This window comes from Schistosoma haematobium, chromosome 3 (assembly GCF_000699445.3).
Source record: "Schistosoma haematobium chromosome 3, whole genome shotgun sequence".
Lineage (NCBI taxonomy): Eukaryota > Metazoa > Platyhelminthes > Trematoda > Strigeidida > Schistosomatidae > Schistosoma > Schistosoma haematobium.
The window spans coordinates 20,479,061-20,503,059 of record NC_067198.1 but is presented as its reverse complement, the minus strand read 5'-3'; the positions used below and the strand labels follow the sequence as shown (position 1 = coordinate 20,503,059).

General features: G+C 37.9%; 2 protein-coding genes across 3 annotated transcripts in view; one reads left to right on the top strand and one right to left on the bottom strand.

Moving 5' to 3' along the window:
* Positions 1-2,837: 2,837 nt before the first annotated feature.
* KCNA3_1 (Potassium voltage-gated channel sub A member 3) overlaps positions 2,838-23,999 on the top strand; it is a 38,373-nt gene continuing 17,211 nt past the window's right edge. The window contains exons 1-2 of the mRNA XM_051213245.1: positions 2,838-8,072; positions 8,111-19,052. Of these exons, the coding sequence (XP_051069207.1) occupies positions 16,932-18,662 (1,731 nt within the window). The 5' untranslated portion in view covers positions 2,838-8,072; positions 8,111-16,931 and the 3' untranslated portion in view covers positions 18,663-19,052. The remainder of the gene's footprint in view (positions 8,073-8,110; positions 19,053-23,999) is intronic.
* SNRNP70_1 (U1 small nuclear ribonucleoprotein 70 kDa) lies at positions 8,194-16,329 on the bottom strand. 2 transcript variants are annotated; one of them, XM_051213246.1, is made up of 9 exons: positions 16,139-16,329; positions 15,967-16,029; positions 15,879-15,933; positions 15,774-15,838; positions 15,678-15,740; positions 15,561-15,642; positions 14,760-15,395; positions 8,537-8,737; positions 8,194-8,456 (listed from the first exon to the last, which is right to left on the bottom strand). In XM_051213246.1, the coding sequence occupies exons 1-7, from the start codon at positions 16,277-16,279 to the stop codon at positions 15,382-15,384; spliced, it is 483 nt and encodes a 160-aa protein (XP_051069208.1). In that variant the 5' UTR covers positions 16,280-16,329; the 3' UTR covers positions 8,194-8,456; positions 8,537-8,737; positions 14,760-15,381. The 2 variants fall into 2 exon arrangements, with proteins under 2 accessions (XP_051069208.1, XP_051069209.1); XM_051213247.1 differs by having other exon boundaries at positions 8,194-8,737; positions 14,760-14,861; positions 15,678-15,838; positions 15,879-16,319.

Here is a 23,999-nt window from a genome sequence, read left to right as displayed (position 1 = left end):
AACCACAAACCTCTTGCCTTCTCCCTAAGCTCACTTTCAGACAAGAGCTTACCTCAAGTCTCGACAACTGGACTATATTCCGCAGTTTGCTTAAGACATGCGACACACTTCTGGAGCAAACAATGTAGTTTCAGATACCTTGTCTCGTACAGCTCCCTTGAACAGATTCCAAAGGATCAAACTTCTTAAAGTCACTCAGTTTCAGATCCTTTGGACGAGTTGTCTTCGACAACCCTTAAACTGCAGATCGAATAGATGTGAACAGGTGAGAAAAGTTTATTGTAAGACATGTCTTTAACCTTTCTTATCCAGGTGTTTGAGCAACCATCAAGCTCATAGCAAGACAATTTTGCTGGAGACATATGGATAAACATATGAGGTGGTGTGAGCACTCCTGTGTAGGAAATCTAGGGTTGGTTGATACAAGAAATATCTCTTAAGTTCATTCAAAACTAACGACACTCGTTTTGACCACGTTTATCCTGAATGAGCGGAATTCCTACCAGATTTAACTAGACACCCTTATTCCTATACCTATGCAGACCTTTTCACGTGATGGCCAGAAGCAGTACCTGTCAAAGCAATTACTACTGAAACGGTTGTTTGTGTATTCGTCGAACGATGGGTAGCGAACTGTGATTGCTCTTCAACAGACCATGGCGTCCAGTTTCAGTCCGAACTTTTCTGTTGTCTTATTACACTACTGGGACTTACATTGTTCCGAACGACTGCTTACCATCCACAAGTAATCGGGTTAATAGAACGTTTTCACTGACAGCTGCGAACGTTTCACAGAGGACCAACGCTCTTCCATTCGTGTTACTCGGTTACCATGATGCAGCGAAAGCTGATATTGGATACACTGCAACTCAACTCGTTTATGGAACAGCACTTCGACTTTCAGGAGAATTTGTGGATCTTTCGTCTTTCTCCAATGAATATGAATATAAACTCCAACACGAACAGGCTTACAAAAGCAATGCGTTCAGTCAAACTTGCTTCTACTCGACCGCAACCAACTGGTGTTTTCGTTTAATCTGGTCTATGATATAGCATACACGTCTTTGTACGTCACGACTCACTTTGACGACCTCTCTAAACATCATACGAGGGACAATTCGAAGTTCTTCAACGTGAACCTATGTATTATGTTATCGATAAGAACAGAATTAACGATAGCGTCAGCTTACATCACCTCAAAGCCGCGTATTTACAAGGAGACCCTATTCATGTCGATTTTCCTATGGCAAAATCGAAGGACGCGATTTTCACAATTACGACATCTCACCCATATATCAACAGTCACGATGACGCTTCGATGCTATCTGATAAACGACTCAGAACAACGCGTTCCGGAAGCAGAGTAAGGCTGTCACAGCACCTAGACGATTACTACACGTGAGACACTACATAGCTTTTTCTTCCTCTTGATGTATTTTGTATTATTATGTCCAGAGAAAACGCAAACAAACTATTTTTAATATGCTTATATATATATATTTATTCCGAAAATACAAAACGATTTTCCGTGGTTAATATGCTTGCTTGTATATTTTTTTCTGAAAAAATAAAAATGAATTCTACGAAAATCGTTTTCACCCTTTTGTATGCTTATGAAGCACATGTATATAAGATTATTTTTCGCCCGCTTTACGTTTCTGCGTATATATGAGTGTAGTTCGACATGCACTCACATATCCTCATTTCCTTTTTCAGGACAGCTGAAAAAGATAAAAAAAATGACAAGGATTATGATGAATTGAGATTTCCGTTGTACCTGTTTTCCATTACTACATTGTAACTTATGGCCCCTTATAGTAAGTAAAGACGACTAAGTGTTGATGAATATAACAAGCTATCAGAAGAGTGTTTACCAACAACAATCTCGTTGGGTTTAAAATTCTGGCTGGCCACGTCTTAGGGTTATCACTACTCCGTTAGGGGGGAGTGATCTGTAGCGGTAAATAAATCTACAAAATCAATACCTCTGTAAGTATTCAACATCTAGTGCTGTCTGCATTTGTTTTAATAGACTCACCCAGCTGAAGGCGCCCTATCACTCGTTCACACCAGATCACTAGTGGGTACACCGTGCTTCGCATCTCCTACAACCGCTAATCAGCTTGGATTGATCACTTCTCGACATAGCAATATTCTTTCAAATATACCTTCGAACCTCTTCGCTTATAGCTTTCGATTTAACTGGGTTAGCACATTTCATTTATAAAAGATATTACTAGTTAAGGCGTTGTCAAACTCCTAATACTTGTGCCATCTTTAGGTAAATATATTTTATGTGAATATGTTTAGTTTATACATCACGAACACGCTTGCGTCGCTGAGACATCACACTATCGATCAATTGTTCACATGTTCACCATTTTTGAACTCACTTTGCTATGTACTGAATGTATATCTTCTCAGTATATTCAAAAATCATACGGTTGGGAAGCAATACCATGATATTATAACTCACATGCTAATAAAAATTACCTGCTCAATGTGGACCATGATCTTAAGCTTTAAAAAATACATGATCATATATGATGAGGCATTATACACTAGACTTAATATACGATCTTTGATTCTATACCTTGGGTTGCATTGGTTGCAACAACCTACATACAATCTGAAACTACCTGTTAAATTCGGTGGGTCCGTCGAAGTTCATAGTCAGCACCTTTAACTTTAGATTTGCTACGCATATTTTGGTTATAAAATATTACATTATTTCTAGATAGTATTAACTCTCGTTAAAAATACATATTGTCACACACTCTAATTTTAACAGAGCGGAAGCTTCCTCTCTTTCGTTAAGATTCTTTTAAACCCTTCGAGCTATTTATGTTGTGTGCGCGCTGGGTTGAATCCTCAGAAGGTCATTAAAACAAGGTCATGGGTGGTAAAACCAAGCCATCCTCAGCTGGCAAACCTTTGATGGGTTATGATGAGATAGTTATTCAAGAAGATGACTCCAAATGTTGTTCGTGTACACCGAGTTGGGTCAAGACGTTTTTAATTTTCTTCACTGCAATTATCTTGGTATTTTGTCTTCAAATATTTATATTGGCTAGCTGATTGCATTAGCTTTAATCGGGTTGGGAGTTTTCCTCCTAGTTATTCGTTTGCCCTTTGTTCCCGTGCTGCTGGGTGAAATTGCTTATTTAAGTCATTTTCTAATGTTCGTTGTTGGAGGACTTCTGGTGGTCGTGTGCATAATTGGATTCATCGGAGTTTCAAATGGAAAGTCCACTCTACTTTTGACAGTAAGAATTTACAGCATTATTCTACTTATAGTTTGCTTGGATATTGTTCATCATCTTATTAATTCAATTCACTACTGGTATTTTGGCTCTGTGTTTCTCCAATATTCTGACTGAATGGCTTGCTGACAGATTGATGCTTACCATGCAAACTCTGTACTTCCGCGACACTGATGGTGTTGACGCTGCTGTAGACCACATACAACAAAAGTTCAAATGCTGTGGATCAAGGAGTTACCGAGATTGGACAGATAGCATCTTTCAAAATTATTCGAAACGAAATGAAATATTACCATATCCAAATTATCAACTAGTTGTTCCTGATTCATGTTGCGTAAGATCAGTTAAAAGCTGTGGAACACTACCGCACCCATCGAATGTTTATAATGAGGTAGGTGTTATATATATTTGAACACAAATATTGGTACAAAAGTGCACTGAATAAATATGCGCCACAGTCACTTGATGTGTGTGTGGGCTGTGTTACTGCCGGGTGCCCAGACCTAAGCAGGTGGTTTTCGTATTGGGGCACACCCGGGGCTTTCGACATAAAGCTCTAATCTACAAGGCAACAGAACTACGTTGCGAGATGCATTCTCATCGTTGCTAGTGATCAATGATAGGTTAAAGTGCCGGACATTCACTTTTCGTCCCCTCAATTTCGTAAACAACACCCGCTTCTCGAGAAGGCAGTGAATAGGAGTTACCTGTCGGTGGCTGTATACGCGTGGTCATGTGAGAGCATTTCTAGTTCATTTTATTTATTTATTTTAACATATAGATATTGGTACAAGGGGGCACCAAATACATATGCGCCACACAAATCTCACTTGATATGTGTGAGGGCTGTGATACTGCCCGGGTACCTAGACCGAGGCAGGTGGTTTTCTTGGGGGGCCACACGCGGAGCCTTCGACCTGAAGGTCTGATCCACAAGGCAGTGTAGCATCGTAAGGAGATGCAGTCCCATGGTAGCCGGTGTCCAACGATTGGTTCATACGCCATTTGTTCCTTCAGGATACTGGAGCGCATGTGCATAATCGGTTTGGAATTAGTATTTTCCAACTCCCATAGGTGGAGTCTCTGTGTCCACCGACCCTGTTAGAGCGTCGAATATTCACTTTTCGTCCTCTCAACTCCGTAAACAACAGCCTTGTCGCGAGAAGGCATTGAATAGGAGTTACCTGTCAGTGGCTGTATACGCATGGCCATGTGAGAGCATTTCTAGAGGGAGAGCGGACTCTCCCCAACCTCGGCCATATATATATATATATAGACAATACATTTGAGGATAGTAGAAATACTATTTTCGTCAAGTTCCACAAAGTAAAAATTTAGATTTCTGATTCTTCGTGGCTTGATGTACACAACTTCTTTGTCAACAGTCTACCCAGTACTCAGTTTATTCAAAACTACTAAGTCAAACCTTAGTAGTGACATATCTCAAGATACTACATATTATTATATTGTATCGGTCGCTTTTATCGGTCACAGTGTAGAACCTGGCACTTATGTACGTCAACTCAAGTTGCCACACCCCATTACACACAGACTAATGTAGTTGTCAGGCCAAATCCAAGAATAGTAGAGGTTGTAACAACATCATTGGTAGTACGAAAGACTAGACATCGAATATACGGTTCGAGAAAATATAAATTAGTAAACTAAAAACGAAAAATGTTGTGAAGAGTCTAGAATCTGATAATTATGGTAAAGTGAATAACAGATGTATCTGCACTATTGTAAGTAATTTTGAGCCGCCATTCAAAGTCTGTGACTACTGGTTACGACAGTCGTGCGGACCCCAGCCAGATGGTCTACATCTGTCAATATGGCCCTGTCTAATTTTCAATGACTTCATGGACTAAGGCCACATTTTAGCTTGCCCGCTCCTAGCCTTCTTCCAATCTACTGCTGCACCAGACTACATCGGCAGTCGAGGTAAACAGTGGTTGGGCATAAGTAACACATGCCCCAACAAACTCACTTGATCGATTTCCCATCTTTACCTAGTACTCTATTCCTAACCTAGAGATTCCTTACTCTGTAGTCCCAAAATATATGAGCAATACTTCGAAGACACCTATGATCTAATGTCAGTAACCTGCGAATATCTTTTACTCTTAATGGCCTTGTTTCTCATCCACAAAGTAGAACGGAGCGAACTGTTTCGCAGCAAATTCGCCGTTTGATTGGAAGACGTCACAAGTAACACAAGTCTGGCAAAAACCAATGGAGCTTTATGAATCCGTGCCGAGACTTCATCAGACACCAGGTCATCAAGACTGGTGATAATCCAAAGATAAGTGAGGTGGTCAATGCCTTCAGTTACTTCACTGATTATCATTAATTCAGGCGATGACTCGAGCCAGTTTCGAAGTAAAATTTTACATTTGGAGGAAGAGAGCTGCTTCCTGAGTATGTTTACATTGTTGCTTTAGGTGGTCAGAGGACTGCATTTCGTTAGCGCCCTCACCAAACAGAACTATGTCATCTGTGTATTTTAAACTGACCACTGTATCTCCTGGTAAAGGACCAACTACTGAAAAGTTAGAGGATAAAAGTGTTATCTCTAAATCTGTGTCTACAATAGAGCTAAATAAAAATGGAAAAAAGCGGGCAGCCCTGACAAACACCACTTGAAGTAACCAATCCTGATGACAATTTCCCATAAGTCCTGACTCTACCAGTAGTGTTCGTGTGGAGAGCCTATACAACGTTAGTGTGATTGTCATGAGACATTTATTGTTTCAAGGTGCAACTACCACCTACTTACAAATATCGTGATTACTAAATCTACCGAATTGAAAAATGTTCGGAAACTCGTCTTGTCATGCCCCAAACAACAAAGAGCGACAGTAACTTAGACTGATAAAGTGTCTAACGATTGTGAGTAGCTGTGGACAACGAGAGCAAAATAGATAGGAAAAGCGCTGTATAACACTAAACAACTACTCAGATTGATCAAAACACCAGGTATTCGGAAGTCAGTTGTTAGTTAAGCTGTCTCTGTAAAAGATGAAATAGCGCTCTATCCGCAGCTCAGACGTTTAGAACGATGGATGAAACACTTGAGAACGGCTCAGCAGGGTCTCACTTACTCCTTGCTTCCAAACAACTTGGATAGAAAATCGTCACAGGTCTCACGACTTTCAGCAAGGTTGAAAGGGTCACATATAACTAAGGTAGGGAGAGCAGTATGATTAAATGGGTTAGACTCAGTGTTTGTTGGTGGTGGTCCAGTCTTACCGTCTAAGTTGACTGGAATATTAGCTAGACTCAGACAACTAGGCTTAATTTCATCTGGCTTATCTCGATCGCTGATCACCCTAGTTTATACGAAAGAGCTAAGATCATGCGACAACCAGCTTAGCGAATACTCGCGTTTAAGACGTAGTTCTACATAGTCATTTGATGCCTAATTGGAACTCGGAAGCAGCCGATTTTACACCTAGCTCTGTTTATTGACCAAATGTTTACACTTCGCCAAGTTTTAGAAATCAGTTACACTGAGGCCCTATTATGACCGTATTCTTTATTCGAAAGACGCTATTCGACTGAGTCGATCGGAATGTTCTGCGGTAAGTTTTCCACTGAATGATGTACCGAAAAAGTACGTAAACCGTATAAGTCGTTCACATATGTGCGTTAGCCTAAGTCCCCATACGATACTAGTACAACGCGATGAAATTAAAATAATGAGTATCGAAACAAGAAATAAGATGTATAAAGGAATACCGGAGCTCAAGTTTTAGACGCAAATTTTTTAATGCTCAGAGGTTATGGTAGGTCGTCATACCAACTGGCAGCGGTGTTGCTCACTCTCCATTTTCGTTTCATTTTGTCATAAAAATCCTAGTGGTGACGTCCTCACCTGGTTTCATGATCTACCAGAAGATTCGCTTACTGAATACCCAGACGACATTGTTCTTCTTAGTGAAGACCTTGACGAGATGCAGTCTTGTAAACACCTTGAGTAACAATGCAGGTTTCTTTAAGATGTTTCTCCCTTTCCAAATAAAGAATGCTGCTTCGGGTTTTGGATGAGCCAATAGTTTGTGTGGTCACAAGGAGTGAACGCGTCGACCACCACTTACGTCCTTAAGCGATCCTAACGAGACCTCGACATAGATTCCGAAAGCCCGCTTAGCTTTCGCCAATTGGCCACCTGTAACGTCCGCCAACGAAAAGACAAACATATTGCACATGAACCTACTAGTTGTTATCCTGTGGGTGTGAAATACAGTCCATTAAAGTTGAATATATTCTTAGTCTCTCAGTATCTGACCCAAGGTGTTTTCGAAGCGTTGTTCGCGTTTGGTAGGACGTTACGGTTTGGGTTCTAGACATTTTTCTGGGCGAGGTAGTGAAGTGTTGGCTGTGCCTGAGTAACACACCTCGACGCGCTAGGGTAACTGTTGTCATAAAAAGTTGGGAGGAAATTAGGGATGGGCAAGCGAAGACGTAGTTAATTAATGGAGTTAACGTCCGCACGACTAGTGCTTAGAGACGTTGGGTGATATGGGATATCCAAAGTCAGCAAATAACCCCAAAACAAATATCTGGCCCCCGAAAATAATGGACATACAAACAAATCCCTTGTATGCAGGCTCAAATTCTAATGTAGTCTTGGCTCACACTTTGCCTTTAGATCACAAAATACTGCTCGAGACGATAGAATAACGCTACTATTAGTTGGTACAGTCATAACCGTTTTTTTTCCAGGGATGTATGGAGTCGATACTTTTTAACCTACGTGAACAGTATTACATAATATGCGTGGTAGTGCTCGCTCTTGTTTTTGTGGAGGTAAGTTATATTTTGACCTGTACAATACTTGATTTTAGTTCTTCGGCGTGATACTTGCATGTTGCTATTCAAAGGCACCAAAGATGGACCGTTAAATGCTGCGCTTCAAAAATCTTAGTAATTAATATTTTCAACAAGTTTATTGACATTCATTTTTAATGTACAGCTTTCTTAAAATATATAATTTTTTGCACACAAGTGAATTTTGTATTAATACAGGATGACTCGAAAAGGCGTTTTATGCATCTCCATTGTATTCCGCCCTAATTTCAGCACCATACTCTCCATACTGCCGAATCATATCATCTCGACGGCGGTCACGGCGCTTATGATCACGATCCCGCTCGTCTGGACTCCGGCGTTTTCGATGTCGGTCTCGACTCCCTAAAAAAGTTAGGCATAGTTTAGCATTGTGTACGTGTACGTGGTTAAAATCAGTTAACTTTCAAAAACATTGAACTCACGGCTACGACCGCGTCGATCACGTTCTTTTGATTTACTCCGAGATCGACTGCGCCTTCGTCTGTATTCTTTGTCGCGATCACGAACATGTGCACTTGAGATAGGTCGACCGAAACTGCGATCATGACTGGGATCACGTCCATTTTCATGTCTGCGATGAGGCTTGTCAGTTGGTCCTTGGCGATTCTTACCTAAGCCCTTGCCTATAAAGAATAAATAGCTCAAATATTAGTTACGAATAATCCCTAATGATGGTTTGACAAATATATTCGAAACAGGAGACTTGATAATGAAAGAAAATGTGGTTCGAAAAGTGAAGGGCTGGAGCTTAAGGTCGAAAGGGAGGTAAAAAAATAAAAGTATCTAAGTCACTGGTTAGATTTGGCCCAAGGCCTCCATCTACTGATCACGATCATCATGCCACCTGAATTCGGCATTTCTAAGTTTTGCAATCTAGTAAAAGCAACATCGCGGAAGCATCGATGTCACTCGACGCACTAGGACACGAAAAGTATGAATTCGACTTCTCCGTCAGGTTGTGTAATGCTTAGATTATAATTACATCAACGGAACGCACTTAAGACCCACTCGAATAATGATCCAGAAAACGAACATTCAAACGCTTATTTTGTAAGATCAGGTTCCCACTGACTTAAAAAGATTTCTAACGAAATATTCAAATTATGTCCGATGGGAACATAGATGTCAAAAAATGTGAGTACCGGTCTGAAACATGTATTTAAACGGAGTATGTTACAGTTACTACTCCTATATTGTACTGTAGCCGGGACAACTTCGTTTCGGTTGTAGTAACACAGACACTCAAAGTATCTATAAATTTACTTTTTATGACTACAAAAGCGCTTGTCTTTAGCGTGAAGATACTTAACGTTGGCTAGAAATTCCAGGAATACTGCCTTTATTTAGTACACACTGCATATAATAGTGTAGTCAGATGTCTATTACGAAAAACGCAGTAATTCGCAACGTGGAATCTTGAACACATGTACATTGGTTCAAGTTGTTACGTCACAGTAGTAAGAATATTAATGTTAATAGAAATGACTAAGTATAAAAGAGAATTAAAGACTAATATAATTAGGAAACTTATGATCTAACGGAAGACAAAAAATCAGTCGACCTGCACCATTGCAAATGATTTATGAGCTGTCACTATCTCTAACTGTTGAACATCAGTAACGTAATAGTAGTGATTTTATAGGTCCGAAACTTTATTTCCTAGAGTATTACGCATTAAGAACTTCTCTGATCATGGGGCATTCTAGAATTTAAAAGCTGATAGGATTACAGATGATAGGTACTTGGAATTTTCATCACTATTTAATAAACTGAATCAAAACACTTCGAAAATCGATCGAATATCATGAAGCAGTGGGTAATGTTTAGACCATACATTAAGTACTGGACAGGAATGATGTAAGTTGATGACGCTCAGAACATTGACCGATTGAGTTAGGATGTTTTCTATCTATTTTCAACCGCCGTCTATCCTGCCAAGTTATGCTTAAAAGTACGCAAACTTAACGACAAAAGCACTGAGTTTTCAACCATCAAAGCGTGAGGTGACAAGGCTTAACACTGCTGAGGGTTGAAAACAGTATGTGCCCAACATAAATTCACTGCCTAACCGAACGTTCAACGGTAGCTGAAACAGAACTAGATTTTACAGAAAGAAGGTTGGTCGTGAATTCACTGACTAGTAATGTTGTTTCTGAAACTGGATGGTTAAATTGTAGTTTTCGTCTTCCTAGATATCATCATCAACATGCACGTCCAAACCTGTGCTTATAGGACAATTCGAAGTCTTGCTCCTGAACTACGAGCATCCATTATCTTTTAAGTCAAATTAATTACTATTATATTGGGAGTATGAGATAGGGCTGAGATCAGACCTTAGCAGTCATAATAAAGCTTTGGATTTTTCACACGGAAAATATACCTACACATCAAGTAAAATATTTGTGACCTAAGCAATTTGTAGCAATGAGGACTATGCATAAACTAACAACATAAGATAAATGAGGGGATGTTTATTTATGCTAACCAAGTTATGACAATACTCCTTAAGACAAAATCTGCAAATCAAATTGAAGATGCGTTAGTAGTGAAGAACAGTTTACTGAAAGTAATCTTGAGCCTCTCCTGAGATGTTGCAGAAGCAAAACGCCGTAAAATCATTAGTCTTGAGTAGGCCGAACTACCCGACCGTTGTTGCTACCTTGACGTGGTGGTCGGGCTTGCCTATCGTGATGAAGCAACCGAGCTATACTGGCTGGAACAACTGTTCTTCAAGGTTCTACCATGTCAGACAGGTCGGTTGATGAGCGGTAAAACTAAAAGCAACAAACCCAAGGTCCGAAGGCGAAGTCGTATTGCTGACTGTACAGAGGTATGGCAGTAGTAAGTTGTTTCCTTCAGACAACCAGCATGACAGCGATGCTGCCTTCCCACAAGGAGGGGTGAGGTTAGAAAAGGTCGACCCTAAAACTGCACACCTCGCCTTATCCCACGGATATCCGTCTCCGGCGGTAAGGTCCTAAAAAGTACGGAGCTAACACAAAAATTACCCATAAAAATGTCGTGTGACCGACCTCAAGCAGTTGTCCCTCGGGCACTGCGGTCACGCTCCCAGGTCACTAAGACCACCTCTAATCCAATTTCCTTTTCAGGTACCTCTAGAAAAACTCTTCCACGGTGTGGGCAACCGGGAAGTGCTAACCGCCCTCATACCTCTAACAGCACTCAAGACCACTGTATTCATAATCAACCTCCGTCTTCACTTTCTATTATTCATCCTACATCGACTTTCACCTCTAAACTTCCTTTTTCGGCTTCCTCCTCAGATGTCACCATAGCCAACGATTCTAGTACTCAAAACACTGTCCCAGGTCTACTGAAACCTCGCTCCAAACTACACATTGGAGCCTTCAACGTACGCACCCTATGTCAAATCGGTCAACAGGCTTCCTTCGCTAGAACCTTAGAATCTCGTAACAGTGTGGTCATTCACTTGACCTCACCTCGGGAAAACGGAGAGCCAATGAGATACATCCTCCATGTATCTGGTGACCCGACGGCCAGCTCTCGTGGACTGGCAGGAGTAGGCATAGCACTAAGCATGAGGGCGGAACAAACACTGTTAGAGTGGATCCCCGTTAACAGTCGTTTATGTGCTGTTCGGTTAAACGGCTCCGTAAGAACTCGGAAGGATAGGGACACACGTTGCCATTTTGTCGTTTCTGCCTACGCTCCCACCGACTGCAGCTCAGATGAAATGAAAGATGAATTTTACAGAAAGCTATCTGAACTTCTTCAGAAAGCTAAACGTTCAGACATAGTACTCGTAGCAGGTGACTTTAATGCCCAGATAGGTAGTTTAAACCAAACAGAAAAGCATTTAGGTGGGTATTTCAGTATTCCGGCTCAGTGAACAAATAATGGTGATCGTCTGCTGCAACTGTGCTCAGACAATCGTTTATTTTTAGCAAACAAAAATTTTAAGCATAAGGAGAGACATCGTCTAACATGGAGACCCCCTACACCAAACCAACGATGAACTCAAATAGACCATATCGCCATCAGTCATTGTTGGAGAGGGTCGGTAAAAGATTGTCGCTCATTCTGGAGTACCTGCTTGGACTCCGACCATGCCCTAATACGGGCACGCATCTGCTTGCGCCTCACTGGAAAACGAGGCTGACCCAGATGTTGCTTGGAAAGCTATACAAACAGCTGTGGAAACAGCAGTGACATCTATCGGTGATTTAAACAACAGGGTTACGAAGAACCAATGGATTTCCTCTAGGTCTATTGCACTGATGGATTCTCGTAAACTCATCCCATCACGCTCTGAACACGATGAAGAGCGACAACAAATCAGATCTAGGTTAACCAAAAGTCTAAGAAACGACCGTGAGCAGTGGTGGGCAACGAAAGCGAAAGAGATGGAAATGGCGGCGGCTATAGGGAACACAAGACAGCTCTACAGAATAATAAAAGAAACTGGAATTAATAAGTCAAGTTTGAGTCAGACTATTTCGGAAAAAGACGATACTCTCATCTGCTCCCAGTCCAGACGCTTAGAACGATGGGCGGAACATTTTAGGGAACAGTTCAGCTGGCCTTCAGCTACTCTACAACTACCCTCCATTCCCAGACAGTGTGAATGGAACATTGAAGTAGGTCCCCCAACTCTTGCTGAAGTTCAAAAGGCTATAGTTAATCTGAAACGAGGAAGGGCAGATGGTCCAGATGGATTGGCTCCAGAGGTCTTTAAGGATGGTCGTCCAATTTTATCGATTAGGTTGACTAATATTTTAGCTAAAATCTGGGAGTTAGACGTTATTCCATCTAACTGGTCACAATCACTTATCGTCCCAATATATAAGAAAGGGTCAAAATCATCCTGTGACAACCACAGAGGGATTAGTTTAACTAATATAATATCTAAAATACTAGCCTCGATAATTATCGGACGCCTAACTAAGACTCGTGAACTGCAAACACGAGAGAACCAAGCTGGCTTTAGACCTGGTCGTGGCTGCATCGACCACATATTCACCATTCGTCAGATTCTAGAACACAGGCATACTTATCGACGTCCGACAATGGTGGTCTTTCTCGACTTAAAAGCAGCATTTGACTCGGTAGACCGCGAGATTCTGTGGCAGTGTCTGTCATTGAAAGGCGTACCCCAGAAGTACATAGACCTTGTAAAGGCTCTTTACTCGAACACTACCAGTCGACTCAGAGCTTATGGCGAACTGTCATCTACTTTTGCAACCTCAAGTGGTGTCCGTCAAGGCTGTCCACTTTCTCGATTTTTGTTTAACTTCATCATAGACCTATTGATGGAAATAACATTCTCGTCGACTGAGTTCTCGGGAATTGATCTCCTTTCAGGAGGTCCACTTATCGACTTAGAATGCACAGATGACATAGTCCTGTTTGGTGAAGACGCTGATAAAATGCAGAGCCTTTTGGTAGCACTGAGCATATATATTAGCGCTCTCTTGTACCAATTTTCATTTGTCCAAATAAATAATAAATAAACTGAGCAACAATGCCAGAATGTTTGGAATGCGCTTCTCTCCCTCTAAATGCAAGCTGCTGCTTCAGGACTGGTCTGCGTCAACACCTGAACTAAGGATAGGGAGTGAAAAAGTCGAACGCGTTGACAACTTCACTTATCTTGGAAATCTGATCAGCCCTAATGGGTTGGTGTCTGACGAAGTCTCAGCACGGATTCGAAAAGCTCGCTTGGCTTTTGCCAACTTACGTCACCTTTGGCGAAGGCGAGATATCCGTCTATCAATAAAAGAACGAGTATACTGCGCGTCAGTCCGTTCTGTTTTAATTTACGGCAGCGAAACATGGCCATTAAGAGTAGAAGACACTCGTAAGCTACTAGTATTTGACCACAGATGCCTCAGAAATATTGCTGGCGTCTGCTGGGATCACCGGGTAAGTAATAGTGAGGTTAGACGCAGGGAATTAGGGAATGATGGTAAATCACTTGATGAGGTTATGAATCTTCATCGACTGAGATGGTTGGGCCACGTGTTACGTATGCCTGAACACCGATTACCACGACGTGTAATGCTAACCGGTGTTGGGGATGGTTGGAAGAAAGTTAGAGGCGGCCAAACCAAAACGTGGCATCAGTGCTTGAAGTCACTAACTTCAAGTCTTAGCCGTGTTGGTAGATGCAGACTACTTGGTTGGGGTCCGCGTGACTGTCGTAACCGATGGTTGGAGACTCTTGGTGACATGGCTCAGAATCGATCACAATGGCGTCGGTGTATACACTCTTTATCTTCCCTTAAACTAAGAGATTAAAATCACTTCATATCTTTCTTTCTACGAACTAATTCTTTCTTCCTGTACCATATCCTTATTGCAATCTTTCTTTTATATATTACCACCTCTAAATTAACTACTTTTATGAATCCGGTGTCCATCTTGTTGTGCTAATGAGGTATGGCAACTTGGACCGATGCATATATGTGCCTGGTCCTACGTTGTAGCTGACTGACTGAGGCCGAACTAGAATAAAGACTCAACAAACATTCTGTAGGCTACTAGTTCAGGTGAAAAGATAGTTAACCGACATGCTGAGAATTGTAGAAACTAAGTGATTGACTTACGATAACAGTTTCTATGAGTACATAAATAACTGACTATCATAGTGTTCATATAACTTACCTAAACGCCTAGGCCTCCAATCAGGACGAGTCCTTCCCCGCTCAACGTCTGTCACAACGCGGACACCATCGATTTTTCTGCCATTTAGGGCTTTGACGGCGGCTTGAATGTTAAAAGGATTGTACATGACAATACAAGCACACAAAACAGGTTACACATGAAATCTCATTATTAGTACAAAAGAAATCACTTAAATATTTGGGACGTTTCATGAACAATTAGAATACAACACAATAATTTGTAAGCAAACATATTGAACCATTTCCCTTTATTTGATCCTTTTTCGGAAGTAGTTATTACCAGATGAGCGGCTTGCACTAACTTAGAAACTCACCAAGAGTATCCTTCCTTCTATGCACAGCTACGTAGAACGACAAAGAGCTTCAAACAAAGGTGTATTTACAAAACTCTATTTCGTTCAAGAACTGGGACTAATATATCAGTTAACCAGAAAAGGTCTGCCCTATGGTAGCAACAAATGTGGCTGACCATTAATTAGTAGCTTACCACACAAACAAACCTAAGCCAGATTTTCTGTAGTTAAGCGCTTGGCTGAAAACCATGATTTTAAAATGCAGTGCAGGCCATTCAAAATATTTTGAGGGTGAACACAACTGCACGTTTACGAATAGATGCCTGAAGAGAAAAGAGAACAAACCATACAATGAAGGCTATGAAGAGCTAATTAACTATTTCGGCCTATAAACATGACACCCCTACGAATCACCACACTGAAAATGGGTTAACTAAAGATCACTGAGCAACTGTGAGCGGTGTTACAAAGTAAATATGGCAGCTCACCATGCATATCACGTTCATGTTCAAACTCCACAAAACAATATCCACGAGGCTTCCCCGTTATAACATTCTTTACCATTACAATCTACAAGCCAGTATATAAACCAAAGATAAGGTTACGTTGTTAATCCTCCCGAAGACATCAAGTTCCCGCTTTAGTTTGGATTCTGTGGTGTCATAGTTCTAGAAAGTCATAATGGCATGTTGATGACTTACAAGTCTGGCTACGAACATCGTGTTGTAAGGATTAGAAGTAGCCTTCGGATTTTTCTTAGGATTCCCTAAACAAAATCCATTAAAAAAAATCGGAATCCAACGTACATAATGCGAGATCTTGTTCAAGTTTATAATTGGCTTGCTCTTGTTTCTCTCGACGCTGTAGGACAAATAACATAATACCAAAACTTACTTTTCTTTCCTTACGTTCCTCACGAGTTTCTATGCGCACCGGGGCTGGAGTTTCAGACGCATCCTAACAAAAAATAAGTGCTTATAGAACAAGGATAACAAAAGCATGGAATCCAACAGAAGAACCTCAGTACATTTGAAAGATTACTACTTAACATTAGTTAGAAGCTTACTTCAAACTCTCCCAAGAATTGAGCTACACCGGTATATGGTAATTTCCTATGATTTGCATGTTTCTCTATTGGTGGGAGGAAAGGGATTGGATCTCGTGGTGCGAAAAGCGCCAACAAATTAGGTGGTAAGAACTGTGTCATCCTCGAGGTTTTGAACAGCGCGCCTCGATGGTTAAGTCACGTCATAAAACGAAAGCAACTAATTTAAATAAGCTCCAAAAGAAAAACAAATGAATATATTAAGTTTAATTAGTAATATTACACTGTTTCTTTGCATTACTCAGTGAATCAGATCTCACGTAACGAGTTTCAGTTGAAACTGAATTGGATTTTCCTTAACCTTGTCTTACGTAGATAAAGTAGAATGCGGTCATCTACTTACTTACAAATTCATCTTTTCAAAAGAGATTTCACACTTTTTTTGGTTTTTTAACTACACAGCTAGTCATCACAATTTGTTGAACGTTTAGCCTAGTCATGGTCATTGTACGATTCTGATTGGCTAGTTTTTACATCTGTGCCTAAACATGCGTTTTCCCTTTATGGATATCCCAAGTCTTTATGTTTCATATTTTGTTCTCACTTTTGTAACGAGTGTCTTTTAAAGTTATATACTGAGGATTAAAAAGACTCACAAATTTATTCATTTTTAATAAATCACACTTGAGAAATTAATCTCCTAAGACGCCGATAACTGTGTTGAACACTTTATTCACATGAAATCAACAGAAGAATTTCAAGATCTATATACTGAAAAAATTCAGCAGCCACAAAGCATAATACACAGTTTACTATGTGTCGTTGTGTAACAGATCAGATAAAAACATTTAATTTTGGATGTTCTCATGGACAACTCAAAGTCAGAATGACCGATCAGCGCATTGTGATTAATGTTAGTGGTCTTCGTTTCGAAACTCATACTGACACTCTAAATCGTTTCCCAAATACACTACTTGGATGCCCGTTCCGAAGGAGCCGTTATTATGATTCTCTTAGAAATGAATATTTTTTTGACCGCAATCGTCCAAGTTTTGATGCAATACTCTATTTTTATCAGAGTGGTGGAAGACTTAGAAGACCTGTTAATGTACCAATAGATGTTTTTACGGAGGAAATAAAATTCTATGATCTAGGGGAAGAAATTTTCGAACGTTATCGTGAAGACGAAGGATTCACTAAAGAGGATATCCATATTCTGCCTAAAAATAAATTCCAAAGGAAAGTTTGGTTACTTTTCGAATACCCCGAGAGTTCAACTGCAGCACGATGTGTAGCTATTGTTTCCTTATTAGTCATTCTTATATCAATTATTATATTTTGTGTTGAGACACTACCACATTTTAGGCACTATGAACTTCAATTTATCGAAGATTCTAATGAACTACCAATAATTTCTGCTGTTGATACTCCTCAAGTTACAGGAACACTATTTATTTTAGAATCTATATGTGTTGTATGGTATACCTTTGAATTATTAATACGTTTTGCAGCTTGTCCACAAAAGTTAGCATTTTTTAGACAGGTAATGAATCTTATCGATGTGGTATCAATTATTCCTTATGCTATTTCAATAGGGGCACTTTTAGCTGAAGCTAACAAAGGCCAAAATCAAGCTATGTCATTAGCAATTTTAAGAGTGATCAGGCTTGTCAGAGTTTTTCGCATATTTAAATTATCACGTCATTCTAAAGGACTACAAGTTCTAGGGAGGACACTCAAAGCAAGTTTTCGTGAATTATGTTTACTTTGTTTCTTTTTATTTGTTTGTGTGGTTCTGTTTTCGGCTGCAGTTTATTTTGCTGAAGTCGATGCTAGTGAAGAACAATTTCCAAGTATTATTGATGCATTTTGGTGGGCAGTAGTGACAATGACTACAGTAGGATATGGAGATATGAGACCTGTAACAATGTGGGGAAAGATTGTAGGTTCAATGTGTGCAATTGCAGGTGTCCTAACTATAGCACTTCCTGTACCTGTTATTGTATCAAACTTTAATTATTTTTATCATAGAGAGTCAGAAAGTGAAGAACTAACTACTTATGTCCATGTCTCAGATGATCAAAAGGGTTTTAATTATCCCGATAATAAAGCTTTAGGTAATTTTCATGATGAAACACTTGAGTATAGAAATGAAGAAAAATACAAAGGAAGGAAGGCAGCAGTAATTTTACGACAATCTTTTTCACAACCATCTGATCGTGAAAGAGTTTCTTCTGTATTAAGTAGTACTTTAAAAAATCTTGAAGTAGAACATGAGGAGGTATCCAGTTGTATAGATTCATTAGGTGAATTAGACAATCTATGCATGGAAGCAAGAAATTCTCAGGTGAATACAAATCAAGCCTCTATATCATACAGACATCATCATCAAGCTTTTCAAGAGGTTATGCAAAAACACGATATGCAAACACAGCGATTTAAAGATCTATATCCTCAACAACTGATAGCATCTAATAACAAAAGAATTTCACTTCTAACTCATTCAACAGTTTTTCCAGAAGAATCTTGTTTGAACAAAACCTGATATATATATATATATATATATATATATATATATATTCATTGATGTTTATCATGTATGTTCAGTTGGTTGTTACTTCCCTTATTATTCGGATCTACTAAACTGTAGAATTTATAAATATTGGATACACAATAACCAAGTCAATTATATATTTACACAAGCCTTCAATATATATATATATTTGTTTAAAACTCCGGTGTTTAAATGAACGACGATATTTAACATGTTCTGTTATGAAATGTTTTTATTTGATCAACATCTAATGAATAAGACAAAAGACTTAATGTTAAAAAGATCAATGTATTCTTCACACACACACACACATACACATACACATACACTTTCCTCTTCATTTTATAACTTCCTGAAATGGAAATTCACTCTATAAAAAAGGTCAGTTGGTTGATAATTAATTTTGTTTCTAAATATTTTCATAATATTTCATTCATTATTATATAAAACACTTGATAAAATAGGTATTAGTACTAAGATTGAATTTGATAGTTTCAAATAAATTGACCATTAGTTAGAGAGTTAATTATAGATATGTTTTTTTGTTATATCCCAATGAGTAGAATAATAAGAAAAGTATATTTATTATCAGTTCATAAACTTTCTTTTTTATATGATGACATAACAACAAAAAAGTATCTAAACTAATGAGCAAACTATATTGAAACATATTGAATATATTTCATACCTATTTTATCAGACATCATCCCCCAACTCATTATTCATATGAGAATAATTCTACAGATTATCTCTTAAACATACTAATTGTCAATAATACGTTGTTCTTTTTTTCTTTTCGAAAGATTGATTTATGGAGGTGAACAACTGATGATTCTTTTATTTTTTTTTGGACAAATATGATAATGAGGAAATAATAAATTAGGGAAAAATGGATACAAGTTAAGAGCGATAGCAATAATAATAATAATAATAATAATAATAATAATAATATGTTATCGATATTCTATCAGATGTGTAACGAACAAACTTACTAGATAAAATCTTTATTGGGTTTGAGAATCTATTGATTTCTCTTTAATTAGTTTGCCGTTAGTTTTTCTCCTTTTTTTACTAGATGACTGTAATACAAGTGCACATAGTTAGATAAGTTTGAATGTAAATATGTATACGTGTGAATGTTAGTATGATCTTTATTATCTTGACATTTAATGGATACAGGTCATGCTTCTTGTTATTAGGGTATATAATATTTATCATTATTGATTTACAAGGCTTAGTTTATCATCCGCCCATAATGAAATTGTGTGAGAAGTCATTGTATATGGTTTATGAAAGCGATATGTTATAAAATTAAACACTTGTTTTTGGTTTTAATGATAACTTACTAAGTAAGGTTATCATAGTCTTAACGATTCTTTTGAGTCACCATTAAAATTCACACCTCTATAGACTAACTCCTTAAGACCAAAGCAAGATGAGACCTGAATACTAAAGTTCACTGATAATCAAATTATATTTCTCCTTTTATATTAATCTAAACTGTCAGTCTATAAGTTATCCTGACTGATGTACTGGACATGTGTCGTTCCAATAACTTTTTGTAATCTTCATTGACATATAATATTCAACATTAAAAATGCTTATTAAATAGCTATTGTTTTTTAATAAATGAAACGTGCTGACACTTTTTGGATAGAAAATGCAGTTAAGTAATCTTTTTTTAACTCCCGAAAATGTGCATTAAATAAAGTAAATTACTCCGAGTTTCTCTTCAAAGTATTTGAACTATGAATTAGTCAGTTTTTTTAATATTTGGGTGATTCGTTGTTTGTACAAACTAATTCAATTCATAATTTGATTTGATATCAGGAGGAATACAATGCAATGTTAATTGTCAGTGATTGTCACTAGTTACTGTTTACAAAGGCAATAATTCCTGCAAATGCTAAATACTTTCATAAATGACTATTTATTGATGAGACTATTATATCCATCGAGGTTTCCGGTCGCCCTACAATATTTGACAATTAAGATACGAGTGAGCTATTCTAATACGAACGGTTTTATGGTCGGCTCTATAACGGCAGCTGACACACAATAGCTCAATAATTATCGGCTAACGCAAGATAAAAATGAACTGTAAGGGAAACCTGATGTTCAATCAGAAAAGCCTGAAATGGTACAACTCAGTATACACAGTGACGAGATCATAACCTTCAAGCACATGAATTAGCGAGTTAAAAGCAATGGTAGCCAGTAAGAAAATAGCAATGGTCATGAGAAGAACTGAATTAGGAAAAAAGACATTCGAGGTTATTGTTCGTACTAAAACTTTTGTTATTATCATTAAGAATTAAGTAATTCCATTATCGTCTTAAAAGTAATGCTTGGGATAACCAACAGCATTAATATTCACCTTAAATATTTATTCTTGGCATGTGAAACCAACTAGTTATTGATTCACTTACCACAGTTAAAAGCCATCATTTTATGCAAAGAATAACCATACATTTTTATGCAACTATCTTTTAATCAAAGTGATTTGTAAATGTTTTTTTATTTTTGCTAAGGTTTTACTCACAAATTAACCTGTAAAATGATCCTTATTAAATTGGGTACAGACTACTTAATTAAAATTATTGACATATTCCTTTTATATCAAAACACAAAATTGTATATGAACGGAAAATATTATTGACAATAGATGCTCATCGAATTCAACTCAATAACCCAAATAAATAACCAAACTTTAGATAAACACATTTTTATAAAACGGGAAATCTGAATTTACAATAGTCAGTTTTCTTACTTGACTTGTTGTGTTCTCTCAGTTTGACAGTTCAGTTGTAAAGTTTGTATTGCCTTTCTAGTCAACATTATCAATACACACATGTTTTCGAAATAGTGTTAATAAAGCATAAAAATCAGTGTATTCAGAGATAAATCGTGATTTTTTACTGTATAAAATAAATTCACCTCTATCGCCTTTAACTTTCTTTCTTTGAACTGAACCATATCAATTGAACGGTGGAATAATTATATGTAATGTTAACAAGTGGATCTTACCAAGAATTATCAGTATAGGGTTGTGGAGATTATTAAGTTTTTGATTGAGATCATGAACTGATTGGTGTTAGATGACCATTGAAAACCTGGAAGCACTGGACGGTCGTCCCGTTCTATTGTAGGACTCCTCAGCAGTGCGCATCAACAACCCTACTCACGGGATTCGAACCCAGGGCCTTCGGTTTCGCGCGCGAACGCTTAACCTCTAGACCCCTGGGCCAGCATTTATTGGTGTTAATGTCTAACTTCAACCAATCCACGAAATTGCGCGACCATCTTCCATTGTACTAAGGTAGACACCTGTCTCTACCCAACACGGGTTAGCTCCACTGGTCACGGCTTCTCACTAGAACTCTGAGAATTCCATCACGAAGCTAGTAACTAATGAACGCTAGTGACGAAACGGCCGTCCAGTGCTTCCAGATTTTCAATGGCGGTCTAACATCAATCGGTTCATGATCTCAATCAAGAACTTACTGAGAATTCTAACTTTACACGCTGTCATTTTTAAGAGATGTATTTACCTTAAATTTGACTGTTCATTAAGATCATTTATTTGAACTTAAAGCTGAAGAAGTTGATGAGAATTTACAGGAAATAATATTCTTCGTTCATAGATATATGTTGTTTGAAGATAAATATCCTTTTTCCAATGTCCAGTAAAAGTGTAATATATAACATTTTCTAGCATATTATTAATTTAGTGTTTCAGTGCTATATATAAGAGTGTAATTGTCACTGGGGACTTTATTGTAATCATCCAGGGCTATCTGTATATGTTTTGTATGAACACGCTACTGCAGCGCGTCGTAATTAGCTGGATGAAAAAAGCAAATTAAGTAAAAGTTGGAACCTAAAATTAAATCCTCAGTGAAAGTTATGTTCTCATATGCACCATCCACACAGTAAGCGAAGGGAAAAATGCTAGATATCAAATAAATACCGAACACTCAGAGGTGGAGATGCTACAAATTCACAGACACATATCCTATCCCAATATATCTTTGTGTTTGATGAAAATAAATCTTAAAATTCTTGAGAGTAATAAGAAATCTAGTGAAGTGGTCTCCATTCAGCAAATTTATTATGGGGCAGTAAATTTATATATATATATGGGTTGTTCTTACGATCGGGATGAACATGATTGACGAAAAACGGTCACATAATGTAAGTGATTACAATACAGTTAGGTCGGTTAACTTCTACAACATGTGGATAAGAGTGACGTGTAAAACTAACGGCCTAATAATATATTGTATGATGAGTTAGCTAAACTGGTTTAAATAACTTTTTTTCATATCATTAGTTAAAACAAAGGTTTCATCATGTTTCTTCAGTGTCAAGTACTTAGTCTAACATTAATGTTTGAATCGGATTTCTATCCCTTTCGTTTGTAGCGTAATTCCTAAACTCTATCTCTGATGAATAAATTATGTGTTTCAATGTCTTATCGATGTATTCTCTAGTGGTCAACATTTTATCACCAGAAAAATTAAAAACCTAGTGAGAATATCACAAACAATATTAAATCATTCAAATTAGTGATTAGATAAATTCTATTCATCAATTCATTTATCAGTTTATCTGTATAAACGTTTCAAGATGACTAATATTTATTACGTCTCAGTAAAAAGTAATGATATGAATTTCATTGATGCTCATCTTTAAAACTAATCAATAAGGGGATATACTTTTGCAGATACATATCCTGTTGAATAAGCTTTTACGGAAATTACCTGTTGGCTTATTATGGATACTGAAATTCATCTATATCATGTCGGAAATGAAACAGGTCACATCATCGCACTGTGATACTATTAAAATTAGAGATATAAACCGTTTGAATACTAACTCAGTAATACAATCATCATGACCTAAAGATTCTGATCACAGTTCTCCTGGTTGTGTAATAGGCATGAAACCTATTCAGGAATTTTAAACTGGAATGAAGCAGTTACTGGTATTCAACATTCTTTCTAGTTTTAAACGGTCCTTTAGTTAATATCATTCTGTTGATAAAAACTTTCTTAAAATAATAAGTGTTTACTAACATCTTTCTTTGTTTTTCCTTCCCAATTTTTATTTCGATGATTTTATTGACTAATCGATTGTGATTAGAATATTTTTGTTATCATCTTGATAATTCTGTTCCATTTTTGTTTTCTGGACAATGTTTTGTATTCCTTTCTGTTTTTTTTTTCTTTCCGTGGTTGTATTAAGGCATGTGTGTTCCTGTGTTTGAATGTATGTATTTATGATTGTTTGTGTAAATGCATCTTTTTTTAAAAAACTTGTTTGTCT

What these genes read in the sequence shown, in the direction of transcription:
- SNRNP70_1 (XM_051213246.1), bottom strand. Translation starts at nt 16,279, where the DNA reads ATGACACAGTTCTTACCACCTAATTTGTTGGCGCTTTTCGCACCACGA. An exon ending in AATTCTTGGGAGAGTTTGAA is followed by an intron (nt 16,030 to 16,138) that starts GTAAGCTTCTAA and finishes ATTTTTTGTTAG; the next exon opens with GATGCGTCTGAAACTCCAGC. An exon ending in TGAACAAGATCTCGCATTAT is followed by an intron (nt 15,839 to 15,878) that starts GTACGTTGGATT and finishes GATTTTGTTTAG; the next exon opens with GGAATCCTAAGAAAAATCCG.